This window comes from Pieris brassicae, chromosome 1 (assembly GCF_905147105.1).
Source record: "Pieris brassicae chromosome 1, ilPieBrab1.1, whole genome shotgun sequence".
NCBI classification, from domain to species: Eukaryota; Metazoa; Arthropoda; class Insecta; order Lepidoptera; family Pieridae; genus Pieris; species Pieris brassicae.
Window position 1 is genome coordinate 6,621,952 of NC_059665.1, and position 17,948 is coordinate 6,639,899.

General features: G+C 35.1%; 1 protein-coding gene and 1 long non-coding RNA gene across 2 annotated transcripts; one reads left to right on the forward strand and one right to left on the reverse strand.

Annotated features, from left to right (window-relative positions):
• Positions 1-2,042: 2,042 nt before the first annotated feature.
• On the reverse strand, positions 2,043-6,120 carry LOC123711482. Its single transcript, XR_006753961.1, has 6 exons — positions 5,811-6,120; positions 5,541-5,656; positions 4,754-4,824; positions 3,579-3,651; positions 2,977-3,060; positions 2,043-2,539 (listed from the first exon to the last, which is right to left on the reverse strand). It is a non-coding gene; the product is annotated as an uncharacterized LOC123711482 (long non-coding RNA).
• A 394-nt stretch (positions 6,121-6,514) lies between these two features.
• LOC123712299 (protein insensitive-like) lies at positions 6,515-12,893 on the forward strand. Its single transcript, XM_045665321.1, has 9 exons — positions 6,515-6,541; positions 7,592-7,663; positions 10,057-10,142; positions 10,699-10,773; positions 10,870-11,141; positions 11,464-11,526; positions 11,707-11,819; positions 12,326-12,469; positions 12,798-12,893. The coding sequence occupies exons 3-9, from the start codon at positions 10,061-10,063 to the stop codon at positions 12,856-12,858; spliced, it is 810 nt and encodes a 269-aa protein (XP_045521277.1). The 5' UTR covers positions 6,515-6,541; positions 7,592-7,663; positions 10,057-10,060; the 3' UTR covers positions 12,859-12,893.
• Positions 12,894-17,948: the final 5,055 nt, after the last annotated feature.

A 17,948-nucleotide genomic window follows, 5' to 3' on the forward strand; every position in this document is an offset into this window, starting at 1 on the left:
ATAGAGACAATTTCCGAACAAATAGAAGTTTTCGAGTCAAGCACGATTTTCGAGATGACTTTGCAAATATTTGCATTTAGTTAATGTGTAATATTAAATCTATCCTTTTAGGATGACCATAACAACTAAATGCGCCGACGAAAGTAAGATGATGCGATACCGGCAGAGATAAAGAGATGATGTTGATGAAGAGTAAATTTTATACACAACTCTAAACAACAATAATTTTCTTAACGAGGTAACGATGTGTTTTGATATTTTGGGAAATTTCAATAGAGACAATTTCCGAACAAATAGAAGTTTTCGAGTCAAGCACGATTTTCGAGATGACTTTGCAAATATTTGCATTTAGTTAATGTGTAATATTAAATCTATCCTTTTAGGATGACCATAACAACTAAATGCGCCGACGAAAGTAAGATGATGCGATACCGGCAGAGATAAAGAGAAGAAGATGATGAAGAGTAAATTTTATACACAACTCTAAACAACAATAATTTTTGTAACGAGGTAACGATGTGTTTTGATATTTTGGGAAATTTCAATAGAGACAATTTCCGAACAAATAGAAGTTTTCGAGTCAAGCACGATTTTCGAGATGACTTTGCAAATATTTGCATTTAGTTAATGTGTAATATTAAATCTATCCTTTTAGGATGACCATAACAACTAAATGCGCTGACGAAAGTAAGATGATGCGATACCGGCAGAGATAAAGAAAAGAAGATGATGAAGAGTAAATTTTATACACAACTCTAAACAACAATAATTTTCGTAACGAGGTAACGATGTGTTTTGATATTTTGGGAAATATCAATAGAGACAATATCCGAACAAATAGAAGTTTTCGAGTCAAGCACGATTTTCGAGATGACTTTGCAAATATTAGGTCCTTACATATGAAATTGGCGTTTTGTCGTCCTGGCCACTTTGACCTCTAATACCTCCTCTTTGGTTAGGAATTTCAAATTCAAATCTGGACAGCTATTTACTCATGTATTTGTGCTTTGATGACCGTCATTCATTTGTTTTTTTCTGTTTGCGTCACTCATTTTACAAAATGGAAAACTCAAAGTATCGCATTATTTACGAGTACGAGTTCCGCCGTGGCACTAGGAAACTACACTACGTGCTGCGGAAACGACTCGAAGTGTGAATGATGTTTCTGGTGGTCATATTGCAAAAGAAAACACAGTTCGTTTTTGGTTCCAACGTTTTCGTTCTGGAAATTTCGACCTTCAGAACAAGCTTCCTGGACGGCCTGAGACCCAAGTTGATAATGAAGTATTGAAGGCTATTGTGGAAGCCGATCCATCGCAAACCACGTCCGAGTTAGCTGCAGACTGCGGTGTTAGTGATAAAACTATTTTTATTCACTTGAAGCAAATTGGGAAGATTAAAAAGCTTGAAAGTTGAGTACCTCACGAATTGACTGAAACAAACCGGCAAACGTGCGTCGACTGCTGCGTTACATTACTGAACCGGCACAATAATGAAGGTATTTTAAACCAAATCATTACCTGTGATGAAAAATGGATTCTTTACGATAATCGGAAGCGCTCAGCGCAATGGTTGGATCCTGGCCAGCCAGCCAAATCCTGCCCCAAGCGAAAATTAACTCCGAAAAAGTTATTTGTAAGTGTTTGGTGGACTAGTGCTGGTATTGTTCATTGCAGTTTTCTCAAATCTGGCCAGACTATTACGGCTGATGTCTATTGTCAACAATTGCAAACCATGATGGCAAAGCTAGGGGATAAACAACCTAGGCTGGTCAATCACTCCACGCCACTGCTACTTCATGACAACGCTAGACCACACACTGCACAACAGACGGCTACCAAATTAAAAGAGCTTCAGTTGGAATGTCTAAGACATCCTCCGTACTCCGCGGACCTTGCGCCAACAGATTACCATTTTTTTCGAAATTTGGACAACTTCTTGCATAAGCTAAGAAATAGTTTTACATATATCGCGCTTCTAACAAGACTGTAAAATTTTATGATTTTTTTATTATTCTGTTGAATAGAGATTTATTAAAAATTATTATTTGTAGAAACATGCCTCTGCTAAGTATGGAAATCTTATCCGTATAAGCCATATACAGCAACAGGGATCGAAAATTCCCTTTCCACCAAAAAGTATGTAAAGTCGATGTTATTGTTATGCTATTCAATTAAAGTACTTATATATGAACATTTTTTAAATCAGTCTTTTGTTAACAGTGTACAGTCCTATGTTCTCATTTGAAATATACATATTTCCAAATGTCTGAGAAGGTGCGATACAATTTTGTAAAATTAAAATTTTATCCAGATGTACACTTGGCAAATAATTTGTATTGAGGCATTCGTATGCTTCAATGTCATGGCATAGTAAAAGTAGTAGAAGAGATTTTCAGTGTACTTTATCCTTTACAGAAATGGTTATCGCGGAAAAATGTATGTAATGTATATATAGTTACAAACCTCTACATTAGTTTCTGTATTACTAGTATCGGTTCTTGTGATGCCTGGCGACTTGTCTCAGTTTGAGGCGTTGTCTTAAAGAAAATATTATTCACAACTTAGTTTAAAAAATATTTTAAAAGATATTATGTTTGAATATCGACATTTATCTTTTAAAGATTTCAAAAACTGAATGAGTATAACGTGAAATTGTTATTAATCGTAAATTACATTTTATGTCGTTTTCCTGACTTAATATCTATTTGGGGATTGAGAAAATACTATAAAAATCAGTGGCTTTGTTTGAAACTCGGCGTCACATAGCATGTTAAAAGTCGGTAATTAAAGCTTTCTACGCAAGATCAAGGTCATGTCTGTCTCCTCACAATGTTTTCCTTAATAACGTGAGCAGTTGTTTCTTTACACACACTGTAGTTAAATCATACGGATAGCTCTAGGTCTTGTGTTATTTGATATGCAATTTTCCGACTAAGTTCTAAAACTTTTCAAGGCATATTTATGAAATACGGACCTCTGGATTGGTTGGTGTGTTATTAGAATGATTGTCATTTGTTTCTTGCACGGCATTACCACTTTGGTCGTTTTGGGGTGCGGCCTAAAACAATAGCAATATTTTGACTGAAATATTATTATTAGAGTTATATATTAACTATATAAAATAAACGAAGAACCCTATTTACAGCCTCGTGTCAGCTTTAATGAATTTACAGCACTTAATATTACCGCAATATTAGCTATGGTGTTCTACATATTTCTACCGAAACTTGGGCATTTTGACAGTTTCAGGTGTATAATAAAATAGTTTTAAGAATCATCATCAATGTACAGGTATAAATATATTTTCAGGCTTTAACTGTAAATGTAGCTATTAGCCCAATGTTTTATTAAATGTTGAGATAAAATTACAAAGCATATGATTTGGGCTCAGGTGTTGAATTATATTAGTGTTCCGTTTCACGGTTCAACTGTTTGTATTAAAAAAAATATTGTTCTATTTTGCCAATCGATTTTACGTATCGTTTGTGATAACAATTCGCCGTAAACAACTATATAAATAAGTGATCTTACACGTCTTCTAGGGTTTTAAGGCCGTGAAAATCTAAGTTTACTTACAAAATTATAATTTATATATCTCAGCGTCAGAATCACTAGCACTGTTGTCGAAGAAATACTCTAGGGATGAGATCTGGAAAAATATTTAAAAAAAACAAATGAAGCTTAGCTTATTGAAGTATATTACTGATACTTTGCTTGATTCAAAATTGTACTATTTTATTTAGTATATAAAACTCAATTAATAAAATAATAAAACTTCATTACTATTGACATAAACGCAATTATTAATTCGTCTAACGAGTCTTTTGCAGTGATGATAGCAGTCCTAGTTCTATTAACATAATATTTTTAATGACGGATAACTTTTAGGTATTTCATACTTTTGTACATACCTACTTGAAATCGGTTAGCGTATCTGATAATAAACAAATTTAATTTTACTCTACTCGAACTCGTCTTTCAAACTATTCTAACTAGGATAATAATGATATTTACAGAACGGTGCATCTCGAATAATGATAACGTCGTTAACAAAGTAAGGTAAAGCATTTTCATATAAAGATTTTCGATTGGTTGCTTCTTTTTTAGAACATATTCCCAACTATTCCAGATTCCTCGTTCTAATAAAAACTATTCACGCTACTCAGCCATGTATCGTATAACTTTAGAGTATAACACAAATTACCAGCAAATATATATATTTAATGTGATTAAAAAATGCTTAAAAAATATTTAAAAATCTCTCGTATCTTTTATTAAAAATGGCTTTGTTATTCTTCCTTTATATTAAATATTTATTATAATGATCAATGAATCTAGAATTTAGTATGAATTTGTACTTTGCTATATTTTTTGTATAAATAGATAAAACTGTGCTTTATGTTTGAATGTGTATTCCGTTTTTGGCTTTTGTGTATAATGTAATTGTTTGAATATTGTTTAATGAGTAGCTGTAGGAATACTTAAAAAAAATGGTATAGGTAATAATGGTCGCCTTACTTATAAAATTAACTGTAGAATTTTCTAAGTACTGCTGATAAGATACTTAGATAAGGAATATATAATATAAGATGTTTTTACGGGATCAAAACGAAAACGGAACTAAATAAAACATGTAATTTTACTACGTTAACAGTGCTTTTTTGTTCGCATGAACACGGTTAAATATAGCACCATTCCAATCACCCTAAGCGTTATCCGATAAAGTATTCAAAACAATTGTTAGTACATACGGACTTCCCTGTCACTGTTGTCCTGTATAATCATCTTGCATGAAGTCACTTTCACTGATTAGAGGTAGGATCTGAAAATATATGTATTTGGTATTAATTATTCATGTATGTGCAAAATTATAATGATTTGGTAATAACTTTCTATGAGCGTTGCATCTTTAAAACAGTACGCGCCTTTTATTTTTGGTTTGATCCATGCCAATTTAATCAACCGAAATTCAAGGAAACCGTCTTTCTACACAGCAACATAAGGAAAAAATGTAATAATAATACATAATTATATATCAATAACAAAATCAGTGGCGCTGCAACATTTTTGATCTAGACCTAAGATTTTTCGTGATCATTTTTTATTTTTCTACGTATGTAGGTGATCAACCTTTTGTGCCCGACATACTCAGTCGCCTTTCTTTGGTCCAACACATGCGGACAATTTTATCCGCTCGCACGAACGGAAATGTCTGTGCGTATAGACAGAAAGTCCATTGGTCCAGGGGTCGAACATACGACCTCAGGGATGATAGTTGCACACTGAAGCCAATAGGCCAATACTGCTGAGTAGGTATAGAAGTAATAAAAATAACTAAGTTTGATATTTTTTTCATAAGAAAAATAAGATGATTAGGATTTAAATATCATAATTATATATAAACAATTACACATGCAGGGTGCAAGACAAAGAAATAACTTTTTAGTATACATAAACAATAATTTTTAGATTAAACCATGAAATGTCCAGACAGTAGTATACAAGAATATTATAATATATTAGTAATATTACGTATACCATTTCCTCTGGCTTTTCTATTTCGTTCGTGTCCGTACCAAGTGGTAACAGATGTTGTAACCTTTTGTCTCGTCCCAAAAAAACACCCAACAATTCTTCTAAATAGCTTTTCACTTCTAAAATAAAAAATATAATAAGAAATACAGCAAAAACAAAGTAATTATTGCACCGTTACTTGGTGTTACGATAGCGGTAGACAATAACGGACGTTTTTTTACGATTAGCATGTAGTAGTAATAGTAGGTTTATATTTTACAAAGGTTAACTAACCTGAAGTCTTATGTACTTGTCCTCTCCTCGGTTTTCCCTTAACACCATCTCTAACTAGAACAATCTTCCCCTCACTTATCTCATTGCTGTCTATCAAAGCCACATTTACCACGCTATAACTTGAAAAATCTTTTGTGTCTTGTGAATCATCATCCACCCACTCTACTAAAACCCATAATCCCTGTTCCATGGTTGAAAGTTTCAAGAAGTCCTATTAATAAATTACTAATTCGGTAACTAATTACGTCGTCGTAGAATTGAACTAAAGTAAGGTAAAAATCTATACAGTGGATGCGTGTGCTCATCCGGTTTCCCACCCACAGAAACAAAAAGATTAAAAATAAGAAACAAAAGGCGGTGTGATGATGTATCTTTATAATAAATATTAATTTAAATATTTAATAAATTATTGCCAATTTATTATTATATTTTCTTTAATGTTATTACTAAAGAAATATATAATTCGTTTAATAACCAGATATGATTTTGTACGTTCAATGAAGGTAGATGAAAATAAACTGAGGAACTTAAGCGAAAATTCATGTGGGTACTATTTTGATGTGTGATTAATGCTTACAGTTATGTTAACACGATCACGGCTTAGTATAAAAATATTAATGTGTGTATGAATAAAATAATTATAAGTTTATAATAATAATAAATAGCTTCAATCCGGTTAAAAGGTGTTTTCTATTAAAAGAAAACTTTTTTCATAATATCGATAATAAACTGTAAGTACTAATTATTACTAATTTAGCCTTTTTTAATTTGATTGTTGTGAGACAAGTGATGTAATGAAGCATTCGAAACTGTAAGCAAACTGGTCTAGATTAAAAATTAATAGATGAGGCCTAGAAAAATAAAATTAATGTTATGTTATGATAATGATATGAGTGAATAGAAAGCGATGCGTAAAATTAGATTATTCATGGTTTATTAGGATTTTTTATGATCATCAGCGAGGAATAATTCGTGAAAGATTTTGTCGTGTAGATTTTAAGTTGATTGACATCAGAATATGGAAAAAGTTCAATAATTACATTTATATGAAACACGTGTTAGTTTATTTTATTATAATTTATAAATTTTTGCTTATTAAAGATAGAAGATTGGGACAGCCTCGTGTATTTTTTGATTAAAAGAGTAATAGGAGTTAAAAATTATTACGGTACGTAAAACGTCACTATTTAATTATAAAATTAGTTCAATTTAATAAAGTTTTCTTTCAACATTAGTAGGATGAATCATGTGTATTAAATTCGATTAAAGGATGTATAATATAATACAAATCAAACCATAGGTAGTATCATATTATAAAATTATTAAAAGCTTATAAAATTTTTAAAAGCTTAACAAATACATAACCTTATTGATAACTTGTAGTAAACTTATTACCGCGGTTATAACAAACAAGGTTTCACATCCCTCTCGTCCACTTTTATTCCCTCACACCCTCACCACCCCTAAATCCAGGGACATGGGACACGACCCGAGTGAATTTACTACCAAAATATACTTTTCAATGCATTTATGATGCAAACTTTTGAAACGTATTGGTTCATATTATAATTGATTGCCTTAACTTCTCTAGTAACAGTTATTTATTAAAGTTTGTATAAGGATTATTATCATTAATCACATACATGCCACCAAAACCGATGCTGAAATGTATCTGAGTGAGTCTGTTGAGGCAATTAAGGATTTAAAACATAATTTCCTATTTTATATCTTTATTCACGTGTAAACATAAAATAAAATATATTGTACATATATATTTTCAGGTCGCGTGCGTTGGTATCATGGATTATAGAAAAATATATTTGAAAACACGAGTGGACGCTAAACTAACAATGGTATTATTCTTTTGTTAGTTCAATAATCTTTACTTACTCTGACAAACTTTATCTTCACATTCGAGACTAACCCCTAAGTTTGACTATATTATGTAAAACCAAATGCGTTTTTGCCACACAGGAGACATTCTTGTCGGTAAGTCCCCACTGTCAACCATACCTTTAAAGTTACGTATATATTGAATTGGACAAGTTCAAAAGACAATCTTCTTTCAACTACAATATAGTATTATCAAATAAATGTAACATATATTCAAAAACATCATTTACAAAACGGAAGTGAGTTTTTGGGTGTGAAATGAAACTTATCCTTATAACAATTCTTAATCGAAATTATTAGTATTGTCACATAATATTATTGTCAGCGATTATAAATGTTAGCAGTTTCAATTATTGTCAGAGTTTCAATAAATGTAAGGGAAAACTGGGTGGAATATTGTCTAATAATTACAATTTCACTTTTATTTAAGACAAACTTATTTAAAATAAAAAAGTTATTTCAGTTAATAACTTTTGGTTACAACAAATGTACATAAGAACTATGTAGAACGTTTCATTAAAAGTAGGACAATGAATATGCCTGGAACCATTAAATTAACTGGTTGAATAACAATATAAATTAAATAAACCAAACATAAAATTATATCATTAATAGGTATATACATACAAGGACTACTATGCTGTAAGGATTTTCAAAGAAATTATGATCTGGTGGTACCAACTGTTTGTTGTCTCGCTCTTTTTTACACGATGAAAGCGAGATAGGGAAAAGCTATAAGATTTGTTTTAAATGCACCAACCCTAAACCTGGCTAACTTTGTTCCATTTGCAAATTCGGTCAGTGTCTTCCGGTTTCTTGAAGTTGATAGTTCTAGATTCTAAAAGTAAATTTGGTGATACGTTTTTCTAACACAACTTGCTAATGTAAGTAAAATATAAAATATTATTTTGTTTATTGTATGTTTTTCTTAATTTAAATAATGTCAAACTAACATTATTTAAGAAAACTATTATACAAAATAATTGAGAACATATTTGGTAGTTTAGGATAGTCAAAATAATTGCTGTTTATAAAATGAATATTTTGAATAATTTAAGAATTGTAAATAACTATAAGTGTTTTATGAAAAGCTTCCAGTCAAAATACACACAGTTAGTTTTCAGACATTGCCACAACTACAAACACTGTTTTTAATAGCTAAGCGAAAGCTAATTAATTATTAATAAATATAATTAAAAATTAATTATAATAAAAAAAACTTTTTGAATAGTAATTTTAAAAAAAAGTATAATTTTCATCTTACATTTTTAAATTATTTTGTGAAATAATAAATAATAATTGATAAACAAATAGCTAATATGCCAATGTGTAGAACTCAATTAGGTATAGTCATTACGACACCATCAAATCGCCATTTTGTTATTGCCGCTGCATTTAGTTAACGCCATAATTTATAAATGCTAAGCTAACCTTTGCAGTTTTAAGGGCGTTTTGAATAATTTAAAATGAAAGTTAGTGGTAATTATTATCTTAACCTACCTATTTATTATTTTTCCCTTATTTAAGTTATATGTAAACAGTTGTTGTTTTCATTATTAAAATTCCCATGAAAGAAAAATCTCGCGTCGCGTCGTTTTTCCGATTAAATCTATAAATGTAAATTGATTTTTACAAAAAATTACCGACCCTGTGCATAAATAAACTTATAAATAAGTGTAAATTATTTTACTTAAAAAGGGTAAATTAAATGATTTGTGATACATTAATATTAATCTTTTTTTAAAGATTTGTTCATTTTGAAGTACGCAATTTTTTAAACAACATAATGACCGGTGGTCAGCTCCAGATGCTTCTTTGCTGACCACGACGCTTAGACATGAGATGACGAATGCCGATTAAAGAGAGATGAGATATTTTTTTGTAAACGAATTTATATTATTAGTTATGTACTTATTAATAAATTACGCCTTTTATAACCAGTAACTTGAAGTTCCAAAATTTTTTCTAAGGTTCAAATTTTATACCTAAAGGTTTTAGAAATTGATAATTTTAGCGAATTTCAAGCAGAATATATGATATAACAGGTTGTAAGGCGTCTCTTGGTAGGTAATTTGTCAAACCGGTTGGAGACAATGCGAGTACATCTAATAGGATGACCATTGTAAACAATACAAGTACCCAGGTACCTGATTGGACTAAAATCCCTTTTCGGGCTAACAATACTTCCAATTGTTACCTGCAGTGGAACAAATGGTGGATACTGCACGCCCTAAGGCGATGGATGCCTACCAAATGCCTATTTGAAAGTTTTAATTTTTAGTTATTTTAGCATTCAGAGTCAATACATAACTCTTTTAAATATATTTTGTCGTCATATTTTATTTATTTGTAGAAACATGTCTCTGCTTTCTATGGAGATCGCAACTGTACAAGCCCTGTTGAAGCTTCAAGGATCGAAAATCCCTTTTCCGCCCAGTGGTATGTAAAGTTGATGTTCTATATAACGTATATATTTATAAACATTTATTATTATTAAAGCTTTATTAATTAATCCATACAACAAGTGGTTAGTTTACATTCCTTAATATTAGTATTAGTGGTAGTATAAGTTTTAAAAAATTTAAGTTACAATTCTTTTTTGTATTGGCCATGTTAGGGTAAAAGCCTCCTCCATAACTTCATAATCATTTATTACAATCATTGTAATAAGAAAACAACATTAGAAATAGTATATACAATCTGAAATTCCCATTTAAAATAAATGTATTCCTATTCTGTTTGAGAAGGCAAGCATTTATATTCACGACGGTTTGTAAAATTATATGCAGAAACATTTTGTTTGTGCACGCCTCTGCTTGTCGGGGTTATCAATTGTTTAAAACAATACAATTTTACCCACATTCTACCTACACTCGGTAAATATGCTTTCGTAAGCAGCTACGTTTGTATAGTTATATCATTGCCTAGTAAAAGTAGTAGAATCTAATACAAACATTTATAATACGTTATTACGTGTACTTTATCCTTATTGCAGAAATGGATATAGCGGAAGTATTGGCCGCTGAAGCGTTATTGAATCTTAGGGCGTCCAACAATCCTTCAGAGAATTGTGAGTACAGCATCTTTTCGTTTCTTTATATCTATAGCCGAATATAATGTACGATATTATTTGTGGTTAGTTTTTATTTATATTAAGAATTTTCAGCTGATGGCCACATCATTGACGAGCAATCTATCAACATACCCAATGATATGGACGTAATAACAGATGGTGAATCTGACTCGTCATCACATCGGACTCCCCTGATTGAGATTCAAAATGTCAGTACATCAGTTAAAACTGAGATGCCAAATATGGAAAGCAATGAGGAGCTTGAAATGTCGACTGGGCCTTCTACTGTAGTTGCATCGAAAGGACGACGTTCTACTACGGAGAGATGCACGACGAAACGGAGAAGATCTCGAACAAGCACCCCAGTAAATATCTTATACTAGCTTTGTTTGGTAGATTTATATGTAGCCATTATACCAATATTGATTTTATACTTTCTGGGTTTCAAGAAATACAAGCAACCAACTCATTTATTGCTTTGTATATATAGTACTTAAAATTGGGATTTAACAGTATAATTTATTTATTTATTTTTATTTATTTACACTTCGTTACACTACAATATGAAAAAAATTGAACATTATTAAATCAAAAGGAGGGCAACTGGCGGCCTTATCGCTTACGAGTGATCTCTTCCAGGCAACCACTGGATGATGTATGATATATTATAAAATCTCTTTTCAACAGGAATCAAACAGACGCTGCGGCCGTTCGAATCCACAATCAAAGAATAGGTGTGGAAATAATATGGTAAGTAACTATTTTTCTATTGCGTCTTGAATATGCTAAATATATATTGTTTTAGTTCTTTTAAATTAGATTTATTTTTTAATGAATTAAAGTCAATGTCTGTTTATTCACCCAGATGCATAAAATGACAAATCCAATTATTTTAAGTTCCATTTATCTATGTTCAATGTATCGTTATAGGTTCGATTAGGAGAGGGATATGCCATGGTCCCTAAGGATGTCCTAGCGAATATTAAGTGGGAATCATATAAAAACGCAACAAGAAAACTACTAACAGCTGTTTTTCCTCGCGAGTGAGTACTTTTTAGCTATTACGTAAGGTAATTATAACACAAGCCTGGATTTTTTTCGCATTTCTAATATTATTATGATTATATAATAATAATAATAATCAATGGCGCTACAACCTTTTTAGGTCTGGGCCTCAGATTTCTGTATCTGTTTCATGATCATTTTTTTATTGAATAGACAAGTAGGTGATCAGCCTTCTGTGCCTGACACACGCCGTCGACTTTTTGTGTCTAAGGCAAGCCGGTTTCCTCAGGATGTTTTCCTTCACCGTTTGGGCTAATGTTAAATGCGCACATAGAAAGAAAATCCATTGGTCGAACCTGCGACCTCTAACAGTAAGTAACAGTGATCTAAATACCTATATAGTTATGATTATATAGGTAGGTCTTAAAAAAGCGATTTGGAAAGGGTCGAATTTTAAAAAGAACTAATCCTATCGTCTGTGGTATATTAAGAGATAAGTTTTTTTAATAATTTTCCTATAGGTAACCGTTGCTTTTTATTCCAGAGTTCTGGCAACGCACTCTATGTCAGGGAAACCATCTCCAGCATTTCCCAACAAACCAGCAAAGGCGAAGTTGGACCCAAATGTCATTAGCGATATTATTAAAACCGTTATGGCCAAATGTGGCGTAGCGGAAAATATAGTGAGGTAAATATTTCAATCATGGAAGCGCAATTGTTATCATCTCTAATATGTGTAATAGTATAGCAGACACTCGCTTAGTTATTTGTAACTGACTTTTAATAGCCAAAACGTTTTAAATAAGAAGTGTATTTCATTTACTTTACAATCGTTAGATTCTTTGTTGATAATTTATTTATTATAGTAAGTAAAATAATTTATCTATTTTTTTCTATTAAAACACTAAGTAACATTATCAAGCATCAATACTTATCTTTATATTATTGTCGCCGTCAATATTAACATGCAAATATTTGCATTTAATTAATGTGTAATATTAAATCTATCCATTTAGGATGACCATAACCACTAAATGCGCTGACGAGAGTAAGATGATGCGATACCGGAAGAGATAAAGAGTTGATGTTGAAATTTTAAACACAACTCTAAACAACAATAATTTCTTAGCGAGGTAACGATGTGTTTTGATATTTTGGGAAATTTCAATAGAGACAATATCCGAACAAATAGAAGTTTTCGAGTCAAGCACGATTTTCGAGATGACTTTAATAAACCCGAGCTACTCGTCTCTGTACTTTGCGAGCAAACAAAATCTGTGCTGAGAGAACTTTGAAGTATTTACTAACGTGGCTAATAAATCGACAGCCCGGTCAAAAACAGTTTAATGTTAACCAACATTAAAAATAAGCTAAGAAATAGTTGACTGTAAAATTTTATGATTTTTTTATTATTCTGTTGAATAGAGATTTATTACAAACTATTATTTGTAGAAACATACCTCTGCTAAGTATGGAAATCTTATTCGTACAAGCCATATACAGCAACAGGGATCGAAAATCCCCTTTCCACCTAAAGGTATGTAAAGTCGATGTTATTGTTATGCTATTCAATTAAAGTACACTTATATATGAACATTTTTAAATCATTCTTTTGTTAAGAATATACAGTCCCATGCTCACATTTGAAATATACATATTTCCAAATGTCTGAGAAGGTGCGATACAATTTTGGGTACGCTATGGCAGGCCCCTCTAAGGCCAGGTTTAAAACAAAATTATAAAATTTTATCCAAATGTACACTTGGCAAATAATTTGTATTGAGGCATTCGTATGCTTCAATGTTATAACAATTGTATCCACATGGCATAGTAAAAGTAGTAGAAGAGATTTTCAGTGTACTTTATCCTTTTTACAGAAATGGTTATCGCGGAAAAATGGATCAATATTGGGTCCTGAACCGTTTGGAAACTGAGAAACGGACAATCAATGTCCTTCGTTTCGCTTCCTTTGTAAGTACTTTTTCGTTTCTTAATTTCTTTAGCCTAAATTGAACGTTGTACAATATTAGTATCTTGAATTTAAATTATATTACGAATTTCTTAAGCCCTAAGCAAAAAAAACCCAAAAAATAAACATCTTCACTTTCAATTATTCTCAATCGAAAGATATCTGCATGTAGCCCATCAATTCCCCCCTCCCCCAGAGTATGAAGATGCAGTTTAAACAGAGATTACCCCAGGGGGGTACCACACGTTTCCGCTGTGGAGAATCCCCCTCTGAGCGTCCATCATCGGAACAATCAGTATTCGGTGGTGGATGCACAGGCTGCCCTTCGTATTCTGGGGTGGGCAAAAACTGCTCAAAAAACTATAAGTTTCGATCTCGGGGCAAACGGAAGAATTTACCGAAGGCATCCCCTTCCACGCTCTCAGTGGACTTTACCAATGTTAGGGGGCTCAACTCTAATCTTAACGCGGTTCACTTTCACCTCGAAACTGCGAAGCCGGCCTTATTCTTCCTTACTGAGACTCAGATATCCTTCCCGGCTGATACTTCCTTCCTCTCCTACCCGGGGTACAAATTGGAACATTCATTTGTGCCGCGGGCGGGAGTTTGCGTGTACGTCAGAGAGGATATCTGTTCTCGTCGCCTCGGGTCGCTTGAAGGAAGGGACCTATCTAGCCTCTGGCTGCGCGTAGACTGCGATGACCATCCGCGATTCTACGCATGCCTGTATAGGTCCCATAGCGGAAATACCGAAACTGAGCGACTCATTGAGCACATCCAAATGGCTACAGATTCCCTGCTCGAAGGGGTTCCTACCGCTGAAATCGTGATACTTGGCGATTTTAACGCTCACCATGCCGATTGGCTCGGTTCGGAAACCACCGATCACGCGGGAAGATCCTTTCACGACTTTGCTTTAGCTTACGACCTGTCACAAATGGTCCCTGCGATTACGCGAATACCAGATGTGGATGGTCATAAACCCTCTTTGTTGGACCTTCTGCTGACCTCACATCCGGAGACCTATCAAGTCTCTGTTGACCCGCCATTGGGTTCATCGGATCATTGTGTGGTCCGGAGTACTGTGCCTACTACGCGCGCTCCTCGGCCCCGTTTTTCGGGTTGTCGTCGTATTTGGCACTATCGGTCAGCAGATTGGGATGGGATGCGGTCTTTCTTTGCGTCCTACCCTTGGGGGCCTATGTGCTTTTCGTCGGAAGCTCCAGATTCCGTCGCTGCCTCTGTCGCCGAAGTGGTTCTGCAGGGCATGGAACTTTTTATTCCATTCTCTGCGGTGCCGATCGGTGGCAGGTCACAGCCCTGGTTTAAGCGTTCTTGCAAGGCGGCATCGCGTCGAAAGCGAGAATGCTTTAATGCATGGGCGGAGGCGGCGATATCCCGTGATGCCAATACCAGCGAACATAAAAAAGCATATAACTCAGCCTCCAGGTCCTTCAAACGGGAAATCGCTAAGGCAAAGTCAGAGCACATCGCCAGATTTGGCGAGAGATTGGCCCAACTCCCTTCTGGGACCCGAGCCTTCTGGTCTCTCGCCAAAGCTGTACAAGGGAATTTTTGTCAGCCATCGATACCACCGCTGCACAGAGAGGATGACTCGCTCGCCCACACTGCGAAGGAGAAGGCCGACCTCTTGGGCTGTCTCTTTGCGTCCAACTCGACTTTGGATGACCGGGGGAGATCACCACCGGCGATTTCGCGGTGTGATAACTCAATGCCGGAAATCACATTCCAGCAACGTGCTGTTCGCAGAGCACTATCTTCCTTGGACATTCATAAGTCGAGCGGGCCGGATGGTATCCCTCCAATTGTGCTGCGTACATGTGCTCCTGAGTTGGCTCCGGTCCTGACGCGCCTTTTCCGGTACCTGTACTCGCTCGGCACTGTCCCGAGGTGCTGGAAGACCGCTTCGATACATCCGATCCCTAAAAAAGGCGATCGCACTGATCCATCCAACTATCGCCCAATCGCAATAACCTCCTTGTTCTCCAAAATAATGGAATCCATTATTAATGGCCAGCTCTTGAGTTATCTAGAGGGCCACCAGCTGATTAGCGATTATCAGTACGGCTTTCGTCGTGGTCGTTCAGCTGGTGACCTTCTAGTATACCTTACTCATAGATGGGCAGAGGCAATTGAGTCCAAGGGGGAGGCACTAGCGGTTAGTTTGGACATAGCGAAAGCCTTCGATCGGGTGTGGCACAAAGCACTGCTCTCGAAGCTACCAGCCTACGGGCTTCCTGAGAAATTATGCGACTGGATCTCCAGCTTTCTAGCCGATCGGAGCATCAAGGTCGTCGTCGACGGAGCATGTTCCGACCTTAAACCCGTGAATGCTGGGGTCCCACAAGGCTGTGTTCTGTCCCCGACCCTGTTTCTTCTGCATATCAATGACATGTTGCAACTTAGCAACATTCATTGCTATGCGGACGACAGCACTGGGGATACTCTTTACACTGGCCGGGCAGGTATTTCTCGGGCAGTTGTCGATGAGTACCGGAACAAACTTGTGTCTGAAGTCGAAACTCTTTTACGTGGAGTCTCGGACTGGGGTAGACTAAACCTAGTCCAATTTAACCCCAAGAAGACACAAGTTTGCGCGTTTTCCGCGAAAAAAATACCCTTTGTCGCTACTCCTCTTTTCGAAAACACTCTTCTTGAAGCCACAGCCAGCATCGGAATACTTGGCGTTGACATATCGAACGACGTTCAGTTTCGCGGTCATTTGGAGGGAAAGGCTAAATTAGCCTCCAAAAAGCTTGGTGTGCTCAGCAAGGCGAGACGGTACTTCACTCCGGGCCACCGCTTGCAACTCTATAAAGCGCAAATACGGCCCCACATGGAATACTGTTCTCACCTCTGGGCGGGGGCTCCCCAGTACCAGCTCCTTCCACTTGACCGTATCCAACGAAGAGCGGTTCGAATCGTCGATGACCAATCCCTCTCCGAGCGGCTCGATCCTTTGGCGTTGCGTAGAGATGTGGGGTCACTCTGCATCTTCTACCGCATTTACCATGGAGAGTGTTCAGAGGAGTTGTTCGGATTAATACCTGCAGCTGAGTTTCAGCATCGGACGTCGAGGCAAAATACAAAATTCCACCCGTATCACCTCGACGTCCGACGTTCCACGACTGAGCGTTTCTCAAGGCAATTTTTACCGCGCACCACCGCTATGTGGAACCAGCTGCCCACTGAAGTATTTCCGAACCAATTCGACTTAGGGTCCTTCAAGAAAAGAGCGTACAAATTCTTAAAAGGCCGGCAACGCACTCGCGAGCCCTCTGGCATTGAGAGTGTCCATGGGCGGCGGTATCACTTAACATCAGGTGAGCCTCCTGCCCGTTTGCCCCCTATTTTATAAAAAAAAAAAAAAAAAAAGGTCAACTATGCTATCAGAAATATCTTATGGGATAAATTAGGTTTCTCAAAGGTTCGAAGAACAGGTTGCAACATTCGTAAATACTGTGATCATATTTTATGGCATGGCAAAGCCTGATCCCTAAGCCCTGGTATAGGCTACATAAAAAAAGGTTTTAGTTTGGTATTACAAGAAATAAAATCAACTTTTCAGATGTGGCAGAGAGAGTGGTGCTCCTTCAGCGCCAATTTGTTTATTAAATTAGGAATATAAGTATAGAAGAGGAAGGACAGTAACAAAACTGCACCATTGAGCAGACTTTATATTAAGAATAAGGGAAGTCGTAGATGGATGCCAACTAATCACGTATTATTGTTCACGTGCTTAGCTAATTCTAAGAGACGATCCAGAATGCATTATTGTTAAGGATTGTTCACTAATAAAACTTAAAAATATAAAAAGTTTATAACGTATTTCTTGAAGTAAACTATTGTTACCGTAAAATAAAAGCTAGTGAAACAACTCTAAGGAAGTGCGAAAATTTACGGAAGGAATCGGAAAGCTAATTAACAATAGATAATTTTTAAACATGTGAACTATTAATAAAGATATAAGGATCGAGCCAAGTAAACAATTTAAAAAAACAAACAATGCAATAAGAAAGGAGTATTATGATCCACAGAAGAGAAATTCTAACGTAGAACTTAACGACATATGGAAGGACGAAGAAAGGATGCTATTAAATAAAAATTGACATAAAAAGGAATTTTCATGATCAATTACAGTCAACTTATTACTTAGTATATATGTATAAGCTCTTAA

Coding starts and splice junctions, on each gene's coding strand:
- LOC123712299 (XM_045665321.1), top strand. CDS start 10,061: ATGTCTCTGCTTTCTATGGAGATCGCAACTGTACAAGCCCTGTTGAAG. Junction 11,142..11,463: donor GATCTCGAACAAGCACCCCA/GTAAATATCTTA, acceptor TCTTTTCAACAG/GAATCAAACAGACGCTGCGG. Junction 11,820..12,325: donor ACAGCTGTTTTTCCTCGCGA/GTGAGTACTTTT, acceptor TTTTTATTCCAG/AGTTCTGGCAACGCACTCTA.